Below are 22,464 nucleotides of genomic sequence, written 5' to 3' on the forward strand. Positions count from 1 at the left end.
ATTATTATTATATATTATTATTATTATATAAGATTTGATAGATAAAAGCTACTTAGAAATAGTAAAATACAAAAAAAACTAAATTAGTACACATGAATATTTATATTGATTGACTCAAATGAAGCTATTATATCCAATGGAACCAAGACAACCTAAACTTGACCTTTCATTTACATAAGAAATTACAATATCCTTATAATTGAATTTTTGTAAACACAAATCACACAAAACAAGTTTCTTGAATCACATAAAAAACACTAAATGCACAATAAAAAACCGTCTTGCAGACTTGGATTCACACCAAAAAGAATACACAAAACACAATCCCTAACCAATCAAGGGTCTTTCTTCGACACACCAACAATGACCAATAATAGCTCGAAACCTCTGAAAAATTATCATGAACAATAACAACACGGTCTTCTTTAGAGAGAACAAGATTTTTCATATTTCCAGAATGATTTTTGAGAGAATACTTAGTCTCACATAAAAGGAAAGGTTATATAGTTTGTAAACTAACATGTTTAACTGATTGAAAGTAATTATCAATTAATTGATTTCACTTACTTAAGTGAAATAAACTTATTGATTGTTATTAAGTAGATTAAACATGTTATTCACAATACTATATATGCAAACCACTTAACTTGTTAAACATAATTTTAATATATTAAATAATTGCAAGATACACACAAGATATCTATCCTAAGTCAAATTTAGACATTGATTCCACACTTCATCAATCTTCAAGCTTTATAATATCATCAAGCATCATGACTCTTTTAGCCAACAATATCTTGCAAGAATCTTAATTAACAATAACAAATAGAGATTGATGAAACTGGCTTATGGTGAACATCATGCTAAAATGAGTCAACAAATAATGGAAGAATGAGTATAACTCTAATTGCTAAATACATCTACTATTGATGAACAAACAAAGAACACACAAAACAAGACAATAAGAAGAAATTATCTCATATGAGTATTAGGAAATTTAAGAGTTTATTATAAACACTCAAGAACTTCAAACTAACTTAGTGAAAATCATCATATGAAAAAAAATTATCTTAAATACTAGCATTAGACAATCTTATTATTATTTATCTTATAAATTGGTTTTACCAATAACTACTATGAGATTTCCAACATTCTCTCTCATGTCGAGAATATCGAGTTCAGAAATTAAGAAAAACTTAATAAAGAATGATCCCATAGACCCAAATCACAATTAAGATAAATTCTAAATAACTTTTAGAAGATTGTGAAATTAAGCTTAACTGAACTTTATAAAATTAATAAAATGAGGTTTATTCCATTTATATGGTGTGAATTGGTCATAGATCTCCAAAATTGTAACTATTTGTTATAAGATGTATTGAATAATATATTTATACGGGGTTGGATAAAAGATCTTGTTTTACGATAATAAAGCGCTTAAGTGTGTTGGAAAATGGGTTTTAACCAAAAGGCACCTGCTAATCAATTAGGTAGGTGTAAATAACGGAAAAATATTTGGCTTCAAAGTTTTTCCCTTTAAATACATTATCATAAAATATAATGCAATTACAAATTGTAAAACATAAAAACACTGACTTGAAAGAAAAATGATGAATGGATGGGCTTTATGATTCGTTTTTAAATAACATAACTGCTCCTCTGTCTAGGCAGGACAATTGATTTGCACACTACATAATATTGAGAAGGAGCTCTGAAGAGAGATGGGAATGCTCTATTTCATTGGTTATTCACCTGTTCTTGCAGGGCAAAGGCAGCTAAATCATGCAAAGTATGAACTAGACAAGGGGCAATTAGTTTCATAACAGTAAAATAGAAAACAGAATAAGCAGGAATAATTGTGAGTAAAAAAATGATCAAAGTGTCATGAAAGTAAGATAGTTGAACTGATTAATACCATTAAGTAGAAGTGGATGGAGCCTTGTGCTGGCTTTTTCTTCACTGGTCATCAATTTTGCTTCATCTTCTTCCCTATTCACCTATTTCAAGCCACTTACATCAAATATTGAAATGGAACTAAGCGCCACGTTTTGCTTGCTTGTTCCTTTTCTCTTTATTATTCTAATCAAGTAACTGCTCTAGTCTTTCCCCTGCAAACACCAGGACCAGTTTCTCCTTCCTGATTCCATAGGTGGACCTTACATAGGAGAAACCTTTCAAATGTATTCTCAACACCCAAACACTTTCTTCCTCACAAAGTAACAAGTCAAATTTTCAGTTCAGCACCATTTTCCTAAAACAGTTGGGTCTAACCAGGAGAAAGTACACTAGAAAAACACATGAGATCTGATTCGAATCATACAATTGAGACCGCTCTCTTTTCAAAACTTTAAGGAAATGAATTGACGAGTACTACTTTACTTTTTCATTTCTTTCCGATATGGGACCTAAACTCGTATTTGGATTCCAGAAAAAGAAGCCCTCCAATCCAATGTCTCAAAGTAGTTATGTGATGATCATGAAAAAGAAAATTGGCAAAGAATCGGGTAGCAATGAACATGCAAATGAAGATAAATGAAGTAACAAGCAAAGATTTGGAAGTGAAAGCAATGATATGAAGGTTTTTATTTGTGTGGCAAAGAAAGGGAACACATTTGAAAGGTTTCACGAATGTAAGAACAACCAATGTAACCGGGAGGGAGTAACCATTCCTAGTGTTTGGAAGTGATGGAAGTGAGCAATTAGTTGAAGAGAAGCATGAAGGGAGAATAAACAAATATACAAAAGATGGTGCTGAATTCCATGTCCACATTAAGAGAATGGTGTGTTATAGGTGAATAGAAAAGAAGAAGAAGAAGAAGAAATGTGAAAGAAGCAAGTTGCAGGGTTTGGATTTATAGAGCTTTTGAGAGTGCAATGAGAGGGAAACAGAGGGAAACAGAAGGAAGAGGGTGAATTACAGCTCAATTTCCACACACGGAATCTCCCTCCAGCTCATAACACAATCATGTGTTTGTGGTCTAATTCACTTCTATCTACAATTTATGACTTTATTTCAGTGCAGTCAGTGTACTGAACCATAAGCATGCTCACAAACAACTGTCTCACCACCCAATGGTCCAAAACTTCAAGGATCATTCAGTAATTCCCATTTGAATATGACACTAGTCAACATTGGCTCCTCCACACACACACTGGATATGGTTAGGAACTCATTCGATACGCTTAACAAAAGATAAAATGGTTTTAAAAAGTAAATTTTTGTAATTTAAAAAAAGAATAAAAAAATAAAATAATAATATCGAATGAATGTAAAAAATTATGTGTGTAGAGGTATAATTTTTATTATTATTAAATTCATGTATACGTATTTATATATATTTTTCTTTTAATGGGTTCTGAATGTTTCTGTTTGAAGGGTTTTGGGATATGAAGTTTTTTCCTCAATGAGATTATATACTTCTGACATATTTGAAAATCCATTTAATATGGTAGAAATCAGTACATTGTGAAAGAAAGTATTCATGAAGATTATATTTAAATTACAATTTATATTTGGATTGTTTGAGTTTTTAAAATTTACATTTTGGGTTTAACTTAACTTTATTTATAAACTAGTTTGTAGTGGGAGAGTTACTTTTTTACTAATAGTATATGATGCTTAAGAAAAGTTAATAATTGAATAGAAATGTATTGTAAATTAAAAGTTATTTTTTTAATTATGGATTATTATGGTAAAATTATTGATTTCTATATAAATAAGATGATTTCCATATATGTCGTTAAAAATATAAAAATATTCATAATTTTGAAAAACTAAATTTTGAATTTAAAAGGTAGTTTCTCTCATGTAAAAAAATAAGTTAATAGGTTAAGTTCATTAATATGTAAACTTGGATTACATGTATTTATTTTTCTGTTATAAGAGAATATAATTACTTATTTTTTCTGAAACTATTATTATTTTTTAACTTGTTATGTTGATTAAATATATATCTTAAAGCTGAATTGGAAGAAAACAGGTTACTCTAAATAATTAATAATAATTATAGGATTTTTTTAAAGTCTTTATCCTGATAATATATGAGACATAATCATTGTGAACGGTTAAATAGACAATTTAGAGTTAAAATATTTTTAAAAAGTTACAATTAAATGATTTTGATTTGATAATTTAATTTCAAAGATTATATTAATTTTTACAAAAAAAGGATTTAACAGCTAATTACTTAATTATTTTGTGAAAAATAGTTACTATAAATGATGTATACAAATATTTCAGGAAACTCATAAAAATGTATATAAATTGATAAAATTAAAACTATTCTAAACATGTAATCTAATTTCTCCTGGTTAATCATTTAAAAATTAATTTTACCATCTAATGATTATGAAAAAAATAAAATAAAAATATTCTATAGTCAACCAATTAAGTTCCATGAAATTGGTCACATGGATAAGATAAAATCAAGAAATGAATATTATAATGGATTTTAGTACAAAAATCTTATCCATTCCGTTTTTCAAGTACACATCATCACCTTATAAACTCTTCTGTTTCCCTGCTCGAACTACTGAGAAGTCCTTCTTCATAAGCTACTATCACTCTTCCTTTTTTCTATAATCACTTATTCCTAATACTTGTAAACATAGTTAAAATACTACTAAATTTGACATTTAAAATCCCGTTTCCACTTTCAAGCTCCGTTTCTTCTCAGCACCAAAGGCATGTTCGGAAAACAATTGCAAACGGACTTTTTTAAGCAACTTCTGTACATGTTTTACGTCTCATTAAATTGGCGCTAAACTTTATTAGGGTGAGTCTAAATTAACAACTTATATTTCCACTAACTTCTCAGTTAATTTAATGTTTATTTATATTTATCGTCATTTATTTTCCTAATGCCATGTTTATATTGCTATTTCCTTAACGTTGTTCTTTATTTTTGTTAAATTGTTCTGTAATTCTTGTTCTTAATTTCTTCCATTAGTTATTTTATATTATATTTAATTATTTCTTAAACAGACTCAACTACTTCATGGTGTTATTTCTTCTTTTAATTCTTATATTTGTTTCATTTTATTATTTATGATCTTTTATTTAATTTTCTTCACCACAAGTTTCTCTAATCTTTTTGCAATTTTAATTTTTTTAATAGTTTCTTTTATTTTTCCAATTAAATTTGTTGTATTACATTATGCTTATTTTATATTTAATTTTCTCTCTCCAATGGTAAGCTAACTATTGCACCTGCACATCAAAACCCCATAACTGCGGAATCAGTTTCATGGTAAATAAGATATGTTTATAAATATTATTGAATGAGGCTTGGAGGATGGGTATCACATAGTACAGAGTTTGTAGCGCAGAGGAGACTTTTCAGAGTACATTCAGTTCTACAAGAACACTATTAAATTTCAAGTATACAGAAAATAAGCCTTTTTATTTATAAAAAAAATTTAAATAGTAAAGAAATCATTTAGTATATTATGTGGTTACGCTTATATATGATCACTAGTATAAAATACACTTTTTATACTGGTTGGAATCTATCAGGTATAGAAAGTGATACAGTGGAAGTATTATAAATAAGATAATCTCTTTTATATTGATTGCTCTTAGAACAAGTATCGAAAGTGACGCAGTAACAAAACTGTAATAGAAAGTATAGAAAAGTGTTTTTCTATACCGATTAGACCTATAACCGGTATAAAAGTAGCACGGTAACAGAAAGTAATATTGGAGAACATTTTTTATACCAGTTAAAAACTTTAACCAATATAGAAGTTTTGATTCAAAAAATATAATCAGAAAACTAGAGAGAACCATAAAAACCAAATTCTTTGCTCTTTATACTTTGCCTCCGTAAGACCATTGTCACTTCAATCATGGCGAACGTGATGGTAATGAAGGAGATTCAAGACACAACATTGTGTCTCAGCATAAATTGTTGCTAGCACTAGCTGCACAAAAAGGCTGGCTTATACATCAATTGGATGTAAAATCAGTTTTTTTGAATGAATATTTGGAGGAAGAAATTTTTGTGGAACAGCCACAAGGTTTTGCTCTTCAAGGAGAAGAAGACAAGGTTTATCTACTGAAAAAGGCATTATATGGTTTAAAACAAGCACCAAGGTCTTGGTATAGTAGAATTGATGCACATTTAATGAGCTTAGGCTTTGTGAAAAGTCTAAGTGAGTATACCTTATATGTTAAAAAGGTGAATGAAGATATACTTATGATATCTCTCTATGTTGATGACTTATTTGTTATAGGAAATTGTAAGGAGATGATTGACAAGTTTAAAGAAGAAATGGAAAATGTCTTTGAAATGACAGACCTTGGAAAAATGACATTTTTTCTTGGTATGCAAGTGTAGCAAAAGAAAAATGAAATATTTGTGTGCCAAGAAAAGTATGCAAAGGAAGTACTTATGAAGTTCAACATGGAAGAGTGTAAGTCAGCTGCAACTCCAATGAACCAAAAAGAAAAGTTTTGCAGAGAAGATGGAGCTGAAAAGGTTGATGAAAAGTTGTTTAGATCCTTAATAGGATGCTTAATGTATTTAACTGCCACCCGACCAGATATCATGCATTCAGTGAGTTTGTTATCAAGACAGTGATTGGGCAGGATGTGTTGATGATATGAGAAGCACCTCTGGTTGCTGTTTCTCTCTTGGTTCTGGAGTTTTTTCATGGTGTTCCAAAAGGCAAGAAATTATAGCCTAATCAACAACAAAAGCAGAGTATGTTGTTGTTGCTGCTGCTGTAAATCAAACTGTCTAGATAAGGAAAATCATGGTTGATTTACACATAGAACAAGAAGATAGCACAAAGATTTTTGTGGATAATCAAGCTGCAATTTCAATTGCCAATAATCCAGTTTTTCATGGCAAAACAAAGCATTTTAAGATAAATCTTTTCTTTTTAAGAGAAGTTCGAAAGAGAAGGACAAGTAAAACTAGTCTACTGCAAAACAGAAAATCAAGTGGCTGATATCCTAACCAAGGCACTTCCAAAATATAGATTTGAGTTCTTGAGACAAAAGCTTGGAGTTTGTAGTTCCAAAGTCAAGGAGGAGTGTTGATTGATGAGTATTGGAAATTAACAAATTAAAATAATATATTATACTATTTTTTAGGAAAATAAAATTCATGTTGACTGGTAGATTTGGTTGCTATTTTCTAGACACTAAGAGCAGTAGTACATTAGTGGTTATAGAGGTCAACATTTTCGTGTATTTACATTCCGTTATTTGCTTTATAAAAACAATAGCACTCTCCAATAAAAGATCAATGCAGTTTTATACTCCTCTATTCCACTCTCTCAAATTTTTCAATAAAATAACTTACATCTTTCCCCGATCAGTTTTAAAAGTAACTAATAGATAATAAGAGAAACGATCATTTTTCCCCGATGTACTTTCCGAAAAAAAAACATCTCCAACTACATTCTATGCTACTTTATTTCCTTAAATGTACTTATTTTTTATTACAAAAATTATCAATTTGATGAGGAGTTAAATTTTCAATCATTTCTTTTAATTTTAATTAAAAAACTTCATTAAATTTTATTTCTGACAAATGAATTTTGAAGGAGATTTTTTAGTCAGGTTCACAAAATCTTCATCAAACTTGATCTCTAACCTACATAAAAAATGAGTACTGTGAAATTTTCAAAATTATCTATTGTTATTCTTTTTACACCATTCATTGTTCTTTCACTGTTACATTCATTGTTGCCCCATCTACACTTGTTGCTTTCGCCTCTTTCATTTCACTATCAAAAGAGCTCTCGCCATTCACTTACTAAAAAATTTTAAATAACTCAATCCTACAAAACACAAACTAAATTATATATATATATATATATATATATATATATATATATATATATATATATAAAACAAATAAAATCAAAATAAGTAAATAAATAATTACTGAAAGAAATAAAATAAGATTAAAAATATTAGTCATATTTTCTGATAATGGTTTTGTTGTTGATTCTATCAAATTAACATTAGTAGTTAACAAATGAGATAGATTAAATTAACTCTTAATTAAATTTTCAATAAATACGAAATTAAATTTTTACAATAGAATACAAAGATGAAAATAAAAAATCTAACCCAATTCAATTAAAATTAGTTAATATAAATAATATGCAAAAATATATTAAAGATATTATGTTTAAAAATCTACCAAGAAAAAAAGACCTAAAATAATTAAAATGCAAATGCTTATGACATGCTAACCAAAAAAAAGAACCTAAAATAATTAAAATGCAAATGATTATGACATGCTAATATAAATTATGGGTTAATAGTATTATGGGATTTTGGTAACTGTTAGAATTATTGTATTTGTATTTAGATGTGAGTTGTGAGTGTGCTGTATGTGAGTGTGTGTGAGGTGTGTACCACTCACTTACTCCTATAAGTATAGGATTAAGTGAAGGGGTGTAATATGTAAGAGAATCATTTCATTCAATACAATACCATTTTCACATGGTATCAGAGCAGGTTCTCTGATCTACCTCTAGGGTCTCTACTGTCTGCCGGCGGCCGGCCGCCATGGCCGCCGGCAGCCCCTACAGTTTCCGGTGACAGCCCTCAAATTCCATTTTCTCTTCTTCTCTGCGCACCCGTTCAGACCGAGTGTGCCACTGCTGTCGCCGCCACTTTCCGCTGCCATCGCTGCTGACTCCGTCGCCACCGCCGCCGCCGCTGCCGCCGGCCACCGTCACAGTTTCGACGGGTGACCATCGGATCTGGACCGTCTCCTTGAGCGACGGCCAACCCTACCGGAGACAGGACCAGAATCCTCCGAACGCGCCGCCACGGAGCTCTTCTTTCCGGCCAGTCCGCCGCCGGCCGTCACCGTTTCGACCGGTGACCAGCAGATCTGGAGCGTCTCCTCGAGCGACGGCCAACCCCGCCAGAGACAACACCAGATTCCTCTCAACGCGCCTCCACGCGGCTCCTCTTTCCGGTAGATCTCGGACGCGTATAGCCACGCGCCGCCTTGTCGCCGGCCACCGTCACCGTTCCGACCAGCGACCACTGGATCTGGCTCGCCTCTTCACGCGACGACCAACCCCACCGGTGCCGGCGTCCGAAACCTCCGCACCAGCTGTCACGCGCCGCTTCTTCTCGGCCAGTCTCGGCCGCGTGTTCTGCACGCGCCGCCTTCCCGGTGCCGGAGTTTCCCCGCGACACCTCCATAGCCGTCGTCGGAGCTCCCTCTCTTTGTTTCAACCATCAGAGCAGCCGTTGCTGCCATCTTCGTCTCTGCCGTTGGTGTCCAGGCGCCGTTTTGCAACTGTCCGACGCCGTGTGCCGCTGACCAGGCGCCGTTTGTCGCTGTCCAGGCCCCTTTTGACCACTGTCCAGCCACTATTGACCGCTGTCCAGGTGCCGTTTCCGCTGTCCAGCGCCGTTTTGTCGTTGTCCAAGCGAAGTTTGCCGCTGTTTGGCACTATTTGCCGTTGTTCAGTGCTAGAGTTAGCACTGTTTGCTGTTGTTTGGTGCTAGAGTTAGCACAGTTTGCCGCTGTTCGGTGCTAGAGTTAGCCCGATGTTCTTGCACTATTTGCTGCTGTTCGGCACAGCCGCGGTTCGGTGCTAGAGTTAGCCCGATCTTCTTGCACAGTTTGCCGCTGTTCGGTGCTAGAGTTAGCCCGATCTTCTTGTGATACACTGCTACGTATCACCACTTGGGAGTTGTCCAGCAAAGAATTTTGGACGTCCAATTTGGATCTTTGATGCCTTTGTTTTAGTATTATAGCTTAATATTTTGTTTCTATTTTTAGTGGTCCAGCAACTGTGATATTCCACATTTCCGCCGTTCACACTAAGGGGGAGTACGTTTCCAAGACACTGCAAGTCACATGTATATGGGTGTAGTCCCTGCAGTTTTGTAGATTTCAGCTACTACTGTTGATCCCGTCACCCAGCCATCATTGATGAGGATTTAGTGTAGTCCCTGCAGTTTTGTAGCTCTTAGCTTTCAGCTACCACTGTTGATCCCGTCACTCATCCATCATTGATTGGAGAATCAGTCCTTGCAGTTTGTCATTGGCCACCAATGCTTTCCTTCATCCACTTTTGAAGTTGAAGTTTCACAAGCTGCTGTTGTCCATCTATGTTTGCCTCACACTCTTGAAGACAAATCATCTAGTTCAACACCGAGTTCATCTATTCCAAGCTTAGTACATACAATATGTATGCTCTAGCTTGAGGGGGAGTGTTAGAATTATTGTATTTGTATTTAGATGTGAGTTGTGAGTGTGCTGTATGTGAGTGTGTGTGAGGTGTGTACCACTCACTTACTCCTATAAGTATAGGATTAAGTGAAGGGGTGTAATATGTAAGAGAATCATTTCATTCAATACAATACCATTTTCACAGTAACAAATTAAATTAATAACAATTAAATAAAATATTGTAAAAACAAAAATAATATAGAAGAGGTCATTTCTGCTTATATTTTAAAATAGATTTCATTCGTTATTTAAATGATATTGTTAAATTAATTGTTGTTGTAGATTTACAAATTAATCAATGTAAAATTTTAATTAATTGTTAGTGTTTTAGTCTCAATTAAAATTAAAAGTGAGAAATTTTATATTATTTAAAGTAAATTAAATCAAAATACAGTGTCAATTAAAATTTACTATTTCTATGTTTATTCTTTTATTTCCTCATTAAATAAAAAACTTAATCAATAAATAAAATCTTGACTAATTTTAATTAACGTGATTATGTTTAATCAATTAAAATTTCAATTATTAATAAAAAGTTATTTATTGACGTAAAATATTTTAAATTAAATCAAAGTAAAGTCTCCATTGCATTTAAAAAGTCTTTCTACTCATATAAACAGCATACATATAGATTATAAAAAAAATATTCATTTCATTCTTTCTTTTCTTATTTCTTTCTCGTATAAATTCTTATTAAAAATAGTTGATCAAAACATAACCGAAGGATACATCTGGGAACGGGATTTCGAAAGGGAATTTAAGAAAATGGCAATAATTATTTTTTAATAATGTATCCAAATAATGAAATAAACAAATCTCTTTGACTCCAAGATTTATATAGAACATTTAAAATATCATATATATATATATATATATATATATATATATATATATATATATATATATATACTCATTAAAATACACACGAAGGCTATCTGAAAGAGAAAGAAAACGGTTTTTCTTTATATTGTGAAAGTTTAATATGAAAATCTTAAAGAGAGTTAATTAGTGGTATGAGGCTTTTGGCTATTCTTTATTTGTTGGACTGTGATGCGTTTTTAGTAATTTTTAGGTTTAATCCTTTTCGACATCCCTATTTATGTACGAATTTCTCAATTGGGTCTTCATTTTTTAAAGTGTATCAAAATGGTCCTTAATTTTGAAAATTGATATCAATTGAGTCATTTCCGTTAAGTTGGCTGGACGGCGTTAAAAAAATTGATGAGTGGATGCTGAGATGACGAACGAACGCTTGTCCACTAGCGAACGAACGCTCGTCCACCAGCGATCGAACGCTCGTCCACCAGAGAACGAACGCTCGTCGACCTCTTACTGCTGGACGACCGTTCGTTCCACACTGGACGAGCGTTCGTTCGTCATCTCAGCATCCACTCATCAATTTTTTTAACGCCGTCCAGCCAACTTAACGGAAAGGACTCAATTGATATCAATTTTCAAAATTAAGGACCATTTGGATACATTTTACAAAACGAGGACCCATCTGAGACATTCGTACATAAATAGGGATGTCGAAAAGGATTAAACCTAATTTTTAATCTTATGAATTTGCCCACTAATGCAACACGCAAAAGGTCAGCTTCAACAATTTACTAACATAACGCAACTGCTTTATTATGATAAAGAAAGGGTCATTTCAATAAGTACTCTCTAATAACATTCATTAAGAAAATTAAAATAAGATATGTCCATTGAAATTCACGTAAATGTATTAAAAAAAGCGATAATACTATATTAATGAGTAACTTTAACAGACAACTTCATACATAGTACTTTACAATTTCTTAACTATGATTGACATTTGCCTTTATTTTTTTCTTTCTTTACCTCCTTGCACGAGACACGCTTGGTTGGTATCACGGAAAATTGACTTATTATTAGGATTGAAAAAAAAAGTTCATTAGTACGTGTGTGTGTATATATATGGATATAAAATTTTCGATAGTATATCTAAATATTTATTATTTATGAATTATAAATAACAGATATTTTAATATCTGTTTATAAATAGATTGGATATGATATTATACTACCTGGTCATAAATATTTGTTACTAAAAATAAATAAAAATAATTATTAAATTTATATTTTATTTAATTAAAGAAATAAAATTAATTTATATATTTTGGATTAAATTTTATTTTATATTTTTTTTCATTTATATTAAATTTTATATATTTTTTATAATATTTTGTTTTGAAAATATATAAAATATATACTTTTCAATATTTGCAAATTATTTTAAAATTGATATATATTCACACATGTAACATGTGAATTATTTTAAAACGGATATTCACACATGTAAGTGCAGGAGGTTGGTATTATATAGTTGCATGTTCTTTCGTCTCCCTTTTCTTTCTCTCTCACCTCTTCACTCTCCCAAGTTATAAATGCAACACAGTAACAGTACCGATATGATAGAGTTAAGAAACAGTCCATATACTGAGCTATTTAATTGGAACAAGAGTCTTAGTGATAGAGACAAGTATAAATAAGACAATCAGAAAAGCATGTCTTTCACTGTAAGAAAGATGTCTGGTTCATACATTTACTCAAGCAAGCAAAAGCATTTGAAGAGAACAAAAAGTGGAGAAAGAATCAGCGAACTTCCGGAATCACTCATAAGTTGCATACTCTCCTTTCTGCCAACCAAAGACGCAGTTCGAACAAGTGTGTTATCCAAGACATGGGTATATCGCTGGACATCCATTACCAAGTTGGACATACACGACAATTTGTTCTTCTCTCCAAAGAAGAGGACCCGAGGAAAACAGAACTTCGTAAACTTTGTGTATAGGGTACTTCTTCTTACAACACCATCAAGTTTCTCACTTGTTCTTGTCCAAAACCAGGATGTGGCCCTTTTCAATATTTGGATATCCAATATCTTGATAAAGAAGGTTAAAAATCTTCGTATTGTCACACATTTTGAGATGTCCTTTCCAGCTCAGGCATTTCATTTTCTTTTCCAATCCTTTTGTTTGGAAGAATTGGTGCTGAATATGGTTTCTTGTGCCATTACAGTTACTAAAACCTATGTTTATTTTGGACAGTTAAAAGTCCTGAAATTGTCTGGAGTTTTATTTACTCATGACTCTGTTTCAGATTTCAATCTTAGTTTACCAGTTCTAAAAGTGTTTGAAACAACGAATTGCTCTTGGTTAAAAGCAAAACGCGTCAGTCTAGAGGTGCCTCAACTTGAAAGCGTTATCATAGTGGAAGACAATTCCAGTTCTTATGCAACGAATAACTGTGCGGTGGAGTTTTCTGTTTCTCATCTGAAACACTTTACTTATCGTGGTTATGATTCCATGTCACATTTTTTCAAGCTGCTGGATCCCTCATCGGCTAGTAATTCTTCTCTCACTATAACGGTGAGCCCATGTGAGAAGAAGAAAGATACGATGATAGAGTCCCGTGTCTTTGTGCTTCTCAAACAATTTAGGAAAATGAAATGTCTCAAATTAGATGGTTTGCAGGTAAGCAACCTTTAACCATTCTCGTTCCATACCATTCGAACACGGTAAAGAGTAATGATACATGAATTGGAGTGCATTGCAACAGGAAGTGTTATCAATATTTACTATGATTAGTCTCAAATCTTATCAGTATTGGATCTATCTCTTCAATAAACGTTCATTTTGTGTAGGAACTGGCAAAAGAAAGTGTGGCTAATCTACCTTTATTTGGAATGTTGAGCCATTTGGATCTTGGCTTTGTTACTGGTGACCTCTTGTTAGGCTTGCTTCTCAAGTCACCGGTTCTCAGGACTCTAGTTTTAAAGGTAATAACTTGTGCAAAAAGATTTCAGGTTTTCCAAATTTTGTTACACCCTTTTACACTTCTTGTCTTGATGATTAATTAATGATCAGGGAATATCTATATTCGACATGGAGCTTTTGAACTCTGCTGCTGTGCCGGAATGTTTGACGTCTACTCTCCAGGTTGTGAAATTTGGTTCACTGAAGGGATTTGAGCATGAACTCTGTGTAGCAAAATTTGTGATGGAAAATGCTTTAATGCTGGAGAGGATGAGCTTCTCCATTGTATATTGGCAGAGGAAATCGAAGGTGTTAGAGGAATTTAAAGAGAAGCTATTCTCATATAAGAAAGCTTTCTCTTGTGCTATTATTGATTTTTCACACGATTAGGACATATTTGTTCATAGGCCAACCATGTTTTGTGTTTTAGGGTACCATGTTTTCTGTTCTGAGAGCATCTTCTTTCTTAAATAGACCCTTATTCAATAAAAAAAATAATTGAAATGGTTGATTATGAATTTTGGTGCTAAATAAAGGTGTTAAGCTGTATTTTTTTTGTAAGAAATAATTACTGTGTTATTTTTCTAATTATAATAAATGTCGCGGATTTTTTTAAGTAATACAAGGAGTCTCGTTCATTTGTATTGTGATAATATAGCCGTGTGTCACATTTTTTACAATCTATTTAACATGACTGAATGAAACAAGTGAAGATTAATAATTTTTTCATCAAAAAGATAAAAAAACGATGAAAGATTCTAAACTTGTCAAATATTGGTTTAATGTCTCAATTAGTCTCTATTTTCGTCCATAATTTTAAATAGGTCCCTTTATTTTTTGACAAATAAATCTTTTCTGTCAATTTCATCAAACGGCGTTAATGAGTGTGTGACGTGGCTTGACGACACTGCATTTTTAGTACACGTGTCAATAAAAACGTGTGTGAATGCGATTTTTTAAAATTTAGAATTAAAGAATTAAGTAAATATATTATAATTTTTGCTGAAATTAATTAAAGAAAGGGCAAAGATGAAAAATGATATTGTTCTTTTTTACTAAAACATCACTGCAAGTGGGAAATCAAAATCAAATTGGAGGAATTTTGTATTTTGGGGCTCTTGTACCATAATTTTATGACAGAATCAGAACTATGCTTTCTTGAATCATTAACTAAAACAATTTGCTGGGTATTGATATTTGAATCTTCAACTAATGTCCCTTGCAACTAATGTCTTTTCAAGTGTGAGACTACCTGAATACGAAGTTTTTTTGAGATATACCAGTAGCAGCTGCTCTTGAGCGATGGAAGGGAGAGAGTCTACTTGGAAGTAATTCACCATAATAGGTAAATCTATTTGATGCACTAGCCAATTTCTTTTTACCCTCTTGCTTGTCTGGTGACGGTGCCTTGGAGCTTGATTTATTCCTGTGAATTGCATCCCAACTGCAGAAAATATTCATGATTATAAGTAAATATGTCAAAAAAAACCACTTGAGCTTGCTGAAGGCAAGGAAACCTGGTTTTTCATTTTCATTGCAGCCACAGGATTCATTAAGCACAATGAATTCCTGATATGTAATATAGGTAACAACCCACAGCCTTTAGCTGCAATATTAGAAGAGTTGTCATATTCGTTACCATCACCTTCGTCTTCACTTTCTTCCTCTTGATTTCCCAATTGCAGAGAAAATGGATGTTTCAGCAAAAAGAATAATATCATTTTCCATCTTTGCCTTTCTTTAATTAATTTCAGCAAAAATTATAATATATTTACTTAATTCTTTAATTCTAAATTTTAAAAAATCGCATTCACATTGACACGTGTACTAAAAATGCAGTGTCACCAGGCCATGTCACACACTCATTAACGCCGTTTGATGAAATTGACGGAAATGATTTATTTGCATCAAATTAACAAAAATAAGGAACCAATTGAGACGTCAAAAAATAAAGGAATTTATTTGAAATTCTAGACAAAAATAAGGACCTATTGAGACATTAAACCTCAAATATTCTATCTGAAGATCAAATGATAGATATTTTACAGTTATAAGCCAAGATTTTCGGATATTATAAAAAAATTGTGATCGTATGATATTTATTTAAAAGGGAGTGTTGAGAAGAAGGTATTTGATTAGCTAGATTGTATATTTGTTTTTAATTGTGCTTAAAAGTTTACAATTGTGTACAAAATATTGTACAATAAAAAACTTCTTTACTTTAGTGCCGAGTTATAGATTTCCTATTTAATTCTTAATTTGCAAGAATAAAATATTATAAGAACAATATATTATGTATATGAATAAAAATATAAATTATTTTATGATTTTTCAGGAAACATTACAAAGAGTACAGGAAACAATTAAATAGGTGCAATGCAAGAAGCAAAACTACATAGCGGGTACTACTCTGTGGTTACTCTGTTTCTTATTTCTTATGACAAATGGTAGGGTACTATTATTGTGAAACAGAACAATGCCCTTGAAACAGAGAAGAATGGTTGCCTTAATTTCATTTCTGAAACTCAAGAACAGAGAAGAAATGGTCAACATCGATGGCTCGGAAACTAGGGAAACCTGCATCAATGGCTAACTGCCTGAACTGTTCTTCAGTTCTGTGCTTCCCGTTGTACATTGTCATAATAAAAATGTCACACTCAAGCAAAGTCCTTGTTCTGTGACTCTCATCTGAGTTCTCTGGCAGCGTTGGCTCACAAGCTATCAGTTTCCCTCCCTCAGGAAGTGCCCTGTGACAGTTCCGCATTATCTCCTTCGTTTCCTCGTCCGTCCAATTTGTTAGCACCCACTGCCAAACAATGTTCAATATATTGTTCAGCAAAACTATATCAGATGTCATATATACACAACAATGTATACAGTGACAAACACTACCATTTAATCCTCTCAAAATCTTCTGATCACTGGAAAAGAATTTACTCACAACATGAATCTACATATTGTTCATTACGGAAATCCTTTTGTTTGTTAGGAATTTCAGATGAATACGTCGGATAAAAAGTAAGATGAATAATTTATTTAAAGTATTGCACCAATCCATCGTAATAATTTTTGTTATTATTATTCATAATTAGTGCTTTGCAAGAAATCTAGTTAAAATAGGTTGTGTTCTATAATGCTTATAATAAAATACAGTAAACAGAACGAAAGTTATGAATCAATTAATAATTATAAAATTAATTAAATGTATTATCCTATTAGAGATGAAACCATCGGATATGATAGTCTCTACTCGAAACTCAATTCGAGAAATGAAAATCTATTCACTACTTATACATATGCTTCAAAAAAAAATATATATGTTAAACATATATTTTAATTAATTATATTTAACGAAGGTGTCACGTTCGTTTAAATATTTTTTTAGTTTTTTAAATATTATATTTTAATTAATTTATAAATTACTTTAATTTTTTTTATAATATATTAATAAAATTAATGTTATTTTATTTAATTAAATAATAATTATTAATTTAATTAAATAATAATTATTAATCTAATTAAATAATATTTATATTTTAATTTAAAATATGTAAACTAATAAACTAAAAAAACTACGGATGTGACATCAGTTAACGTATGGACATCATTTATAATATTTATATTATAATAATTAATTAAATAATAATATATAATAAATTTAAAATAAAATTAATTAATATTTATATATTAATTTAAAATATATAAATTAATAAACTAAAAAACCTCGATCCGTCTCGTTTATAACATTTTTATATTATAATAACTGATTAAATAATAATATATAAATTAAATTAATAATAATTATTTTATTAAATAAAATAAAATTAATTTATATATAATTATATAATAAATTTAAAATAAAATTAAATAATATTTAGAAGAAAAAAATTACGACACATCCGTTTCATTTATAATATAATAATTAATGAAATAATAAACGAAAAAACCTAGTGGCCAAATCCGATGTTTGTTTAACTAATTATATAAAAAATATTAATTAAAGAAAAAAAATAAAGGTATAGGATATTTTAAAATATAAACATAGTTTCAGAATTAAAAAAAAAATGTGATAATACAGAGAACAATATGAAGTTGTTCAGAGAGTAATCCTACTTGTAATCTAAGAATAATAAAAATCCATAAATACCAACTATTCATCCCACCATAATTGTGTCTCCATTATTACACTGTTAGTGTCTAACTACCGTAATCTTGTTTTAAAGAAAAAACCTTAATATTATGCCGATAAGGCATCTCTAATAAAAAGAATCATAACTACATCTGAAGTTTAAAGATGAAAATTATTTTTCGGGAGGAAAAACTGGCCATTTTAAATTTATAAGCTAATTTAATTTTTATGTGAAATTTCAGATAAGATATTTTCAAATAATTAATTTTAAATATTAAATGTATATATTAAAAAATTTAAATTTAAATTCTTAATTAATTCCTAAATTTAATAATTAATGTTAACTTCGTCCTCATTCTTAAAAGTCTCAATTTCTTTCTAAACTTCAATTTCATCCTCTTTTAAAAAAAAAGTTTTAATTTCGTTCTCAATTGCAACAATAAAGTCCATTCTGTTAATCTTACAGAAACAGAATTAACTATATCATGAACTGATAAATAAGTTCACTTTTTTTTTTCTTTTCTCTACTCTTATAAAGAAGTGATGTACTTACATTGTTTGGAAAAAAGAACATAACCAAAACAGAATTAGTATATGTTTCAGAATTTAAGTATGAGAAACACAGTTATTGCTGCTCCAACGTAACAAGGTTTATTATAAATATATATTTTTACCTTTTAATGTTCTCATTTTCTATCATTCTATTTTTCTCTTTTAGTTTATGTAATAATTAATTCAAATCCTAAATGATAATATAATAATAATATATTATTAATAATAATAATATAATAATAATAATAATGATAATAAATAGACTTATTTGTACAATTATATAAAGTAGGAATGAAATTAACAAAACAAAGTTGACACTAACAAATGAATTTGAGAACCAATTAAATAATTAAACCAACTAGATAATGTTGTTAATTATCTTTTCTTTTTGTTTTATAAATTTATTTAAGACCAAACAATTGTCTTAATGAATAAAGTTTTCTATATTAAGATTAAAAGTTTGTCCTAAATAAATTGAAATAAAGGAACGAACTTACCTTCATGAAGATAGCGTCTCCTTGGGGAATAGATTTGAACATGTCACCACCCACATGAGTTACATCTAAAGATGAATGAGACGATGATATCAATCACATGTAGTCATAATCTCATGAAACAAGAACCTAACAGTGACTCACATGGAATTGGTGGTGCTTTGGCCACAACTTCAGGGAGGTCGAAGTTGATCCCCTCCTTGATGGTGGGGTGTTTCTGCAGGATCATGCGAAGGCAGTCACCGCCACTACCACCCACGTCCACCAGCCTCTCCACACCTTGGAAGCCATCGTAGCCCTCTAACAAGGCTCTCATGAAGGGCACTGACACCCCTGACATGGCTTTCACCATCAACTTGTTCATCTCTTCGTGCTTCAGATAATACCTGTACGCTCTCTCTCCGTTCGCCCTCTCGAACGGCTCCTTCGTAGGGTCCACCACTGCCTCGTGAGCCAATGTCCACGCTCGCATCATCGCGTCCTATCGACACAACTACACCGTTCACATCAGTCATTCATTTCTATTAATATTCATTTTCTTTTTAACTTAAATTAATCGATAAACATTTCCCTAAAATATTAAAACTCGTCGGTGACCTGGTGGTGTTGAAGCACATAAGCACCGTAGGAGAGGCCTTGCTCGTCAGTGACAAGCGTTTTGCCGACCTCGGTGAGGGAGTACTTGCGTTCGCCGGCGTCGATGTGCTCCTGGAAGACGCCGTAGCTGGTGAGGACGCGGAGGAGTCGCTGGAGGTTCTCGGCGTCGCCGGCGGGGAGGATGCGCGGGAGGATCTGGGCGGTGGAAATGGGGATGTTGGCGCCGGAGTTCCAGATGGCGTCGGCGACGTTGAGGCGAACGACGGCGTTTAGGGCCATCGGAACGCTTGTCATGTTGGCCAGTTCGATGATGACGAGTCTCGCTTGCTTTCGAGAATCCGTGCCTTCCTTTTCCATCTTCTTCTTGATATTGTTGTTACAGAGTTTTGAAGGTGGTGAGAAGAGGAAGCATTGTGGAAGGGATTTATAGGTGAAAGAATGCTAGCTAACCCGTGAGAGTGAAACGGGAAAGAGCAGTTCTCCTGTACCTTAGAATGTTCATCTTGCACCTTTAAAAATAGATTTAATATATTTGGTGGTAATGGGTTTACTTTCCTCTTTGTCCCTTTGTTAATGTTAATGTGACGTTATAAATACGTGACACATTTGAAGAGGATGTACTATGTATATATTTTAAAAAAATTAAAATGATATGTTAGGTGCAAATTTCAACGGTCACAGCATCCGCAAATCTTTCAATCTAGTCCAAAATCACTCTCTGATCATGATGGAATGACAACACCATTGCATTTGCATCAGAGGGCTCCACCTTAATAATTCTCACCTTTGAATTAACCTTCTTCACATAACAATCACCGCAGAGCAGATAACTTCCGTTTCCAACAACTTCCTCAGAAGTTTTGCCATCATATTATAAGCTCCACGAATCTTAAATGAGAATCCGGTGGGTACTGGAGGGAATCCAGCAAGACCCGGGAGCGTGGGGAGCCACTAGCTGGGTATCTTCAACGACGACGACAACGGGGGAGGAAGAATGCGCGGCCTTCGGTGACTTGTGTGCGAAATAAGAAGTAACCCTAAGTTACATTCTAGAACAACTCGAGAAAGTGCGCAAGAGAGAAACCACCACTTTTTGTCCTCCACCATGAGCGTAATGAGTAATAGGGAGAAGATTGTGAGTACCAAGGAGTTGTACAGGGGCCCTTGTTGCAGTCATAGATTTTCTAGGAACCAAAGGGCCTTTAAAGAATTCACCGAAAAACCCAAGTAAGGGGAATTAACTTTTTGATGTATTGATTGAGCATGATGTTTCTTTTGAAACTTGTTAATCTTGAGAAACTATGTGGATAGATAGTATACCCAATTGGAAGGTTGTGTGTTGCTAAGGAAAAAAATGGTTTGTGATATTATTCCCAGAATATGAATGCACGGGTTGAAGGATTACAGCGCATATGGTTTTGTAGTAAGGGAAAAGTGCATATCGTGAATCTTTGGAGGGTAGTCGTAGGTTGGCTAGGTTAAGAATGTAAATAAGAGTAGGAAGTGTTAACGTGTTGTATGAGTGAAATATGACAATAGAGTGCATTGGTGATGGGTTGTGTTCTCAATAGAGATACCAACAGGGTTTATGGGTATAATAAATTATTATTTTGTATTTGCATGGAATGTTTGGTGGGTATTAAATGTATGAAAGTAGTATAAATGTGGAGTAATGTACTGTCATCACATGATAGTATGAGTGTGTTGGGTAAACTTTAAATATTTGTGTGAGAAAGAGAGAAAGGTTCACCACCTTGAGAAACCAAAGATTAGAGTGGAGTTGCTGCATGTATTATTGAGTCATGTGTTTGTTTGTGAGTTGTGCATCACCGTGAGAGAAAGAGCGAAAAAGGGTTGTACTTTGTGAGTTGTATGTTATGTAAGTTTGAGAGTTTAAAGTGTTGTGTGTATATTTGTGTGTTTTAGAAAGTAATCCAGAAAAAATACAAAAGAGTATATATTTCTCAGATATTATACTACGAGTTGATACCATGAGAACATATATTTATTGTTCAAAAATTTCTATAGAGTGCATGTTTTCTTTTTGCAAGTGAAGAGTTTTAATGCATGTGGGGGCCACGGTAAGATGAAGAAAAATATTATATTTTCTTCCTATATAGTGTAGACGTTGGAATCTAGAGAGCTAGAAGGAGTTCTTGATATTGACTTTTAATGGTTTTCGTGGTACCTATCTTGGGAGGGAAATCATAATATGGTTAATACCAAGTGCATGAAATTGTTGTTGTGCATGTGATGCTACGTCCCTTGTTGATAGGTAAAGTACACAAATGATATTCTGGGGTTGCATGGATGAATTATAAGAATGATGAAGGGTTATAGGCTAAGGTTTTCGTTGTGCAGATTTTAAATTTTGGGTATATAAAATAGGTCTAGGGAAGTTAAAGGAATTTTCTTTGAAGATATAAAGATTGATGAAAGAGGTGCAGAGGTTATCTAATGGTCACAGTTTTGTTGTTAATAAGCAAGGATTCTTTGTTTTAGTTATATTGATGCCGTCCTAACAGTGAAATATCTAATTTTATGGGTTTCAAAAATTATATCATTTTTTAGTTATTATTGAGTGTAATAGTATATAGAATGATATAGGATGAGATCTGGAGGTGGGTGTATAAAACTAGTGCATTGTTGGGTGATATAGGGTGGAATAGTATATTGGGTGATAAAGCCAT

At 32.3% G+C, this 22,464-nt stretch overlaps 2 protein-coding genes and 1 long non-coding RNA gene across 3 annotated transcripts; 1 reads left to right on the plus strand and 2 right to left on the minus strand.

The window, feature by feature from the left end:
* Positions 1-74: 74 nt before the first annotated feature.
* Positions 75-3,131, minus strand: LOC148201421 (uncharacterized). The gene is made up of 2 exons (XR_015784778.1): positions 1,916-3,131; positions 75-1,752 (listed from the first exon to the last, which is right to left on the minus strand). It is a non-coding gene; the product is annotated as an uncharacterized LOC148201421 (long non-coding RNA).
* Positions 3,132-12,772: 9,641 nt separating this feature from the next.
* LOC124844763 (F-box/FBD/LRR-repeat protein At3g14710-like) lies at positions 12,773-14,392 on the plus strand. Its single transcript, XM_047321770.2, has 3 exons — positions 12,773-13,720; positions 13,891-14,025; positions 14,114-14,392. The coding sequence occupies exons 1-3, from the start codon at positions 12,773-12,775 to the stop codon at positions 14,390-14,392; spliced, it is 1,362 nt and encodes a 453-aa protein (XP_047177726.2).
* A 1,908-nt stretch (positions 14,393-16,300) lies between these two features.
* Positions 16,301-20,285, minus strand: LOC124844776 (nicotinate N-methyltransferase 1-like). Its single transcript, XM_047321783.2, has 4 exons — positions 19,775-20,285; positions 19,322-19,658; positions 19,181-19,245; positions 16,301-16,808 (listed from the first exon to the last, which is right to left on the minus strand). Exons 1-4 carry the CDS (start codon positions 20,129-20,131, stop codon positions 16,515-16,517), a joined length of 1,053 nt encoding a protein of 350 aa, XP_047177739.2. The 5' UTR covers positions 20,132-20,285; the 3' UTR covers positions 16,301-16,514.
* Positions 20,286-22,464: the final 2,179 nt, after the last annotated feature.

Source organism: Vigna umbellata, chromosome 3 (genome assembly GCF_029865625.1).
Source record: "Vigna umbellata cultivar VRB3 chromosome 3, Vumbellata_1.0, whole genome shotgun sequence".
In the NCBI taxonomy this organism is placed as follows: domain Eukaryota; kingdom Viridiplantae; phylum Streptophyta; class Magnoliopsida; order Fabales; family Fabaceae; genus Vigna; species Vigna umbellata.

Bases quoted from the DNA above. Each gene is read 5' to 3' on its own strand.
- LOC124844776 (XM_047321783.2), bottom strand. From the start codon at position 20,131: ATGGAAAAGGAAGGCACGGATTCTCGAAAGCAAGCGAGACTCGTCATC. The intron at 19,659-19,774 runs GTCACCGACGAG...TTGTGTCGATAG, and splicing joins ATGTGCTTCAACACCACCAG to GACGCGATGATGCGAGCGTG. The intron at 19,246-19,321 runs GTGAGTCACTGT...ATTCATCTTTAG, and splicing joins CAAAGCACCACCAATTCCAT to ATGTAACTCATGTGGGTGGT.
- LOC124844763 (XM_047321770.2), top strand. From the start codon at position 12,773: ATGTCTGGTTCATACATTTACTCAAGCAAGCAAAAGCATTTGAAGAGA. The intron at 13,721-13,890 runs GTAAGCAACCTT...CATTTTGTGTAG, and splicing joins TCAAATTAGATGGTTTGCAG to GAACTGGCAAAAGAAAGTGT. The intron at 14,026-14,113 runs GTAATAACTTGT...ATTAATGATCAG, and splicing joins TCAGGACTCTAGTTTTAAAG to GGAATATCTATATTCGACAT.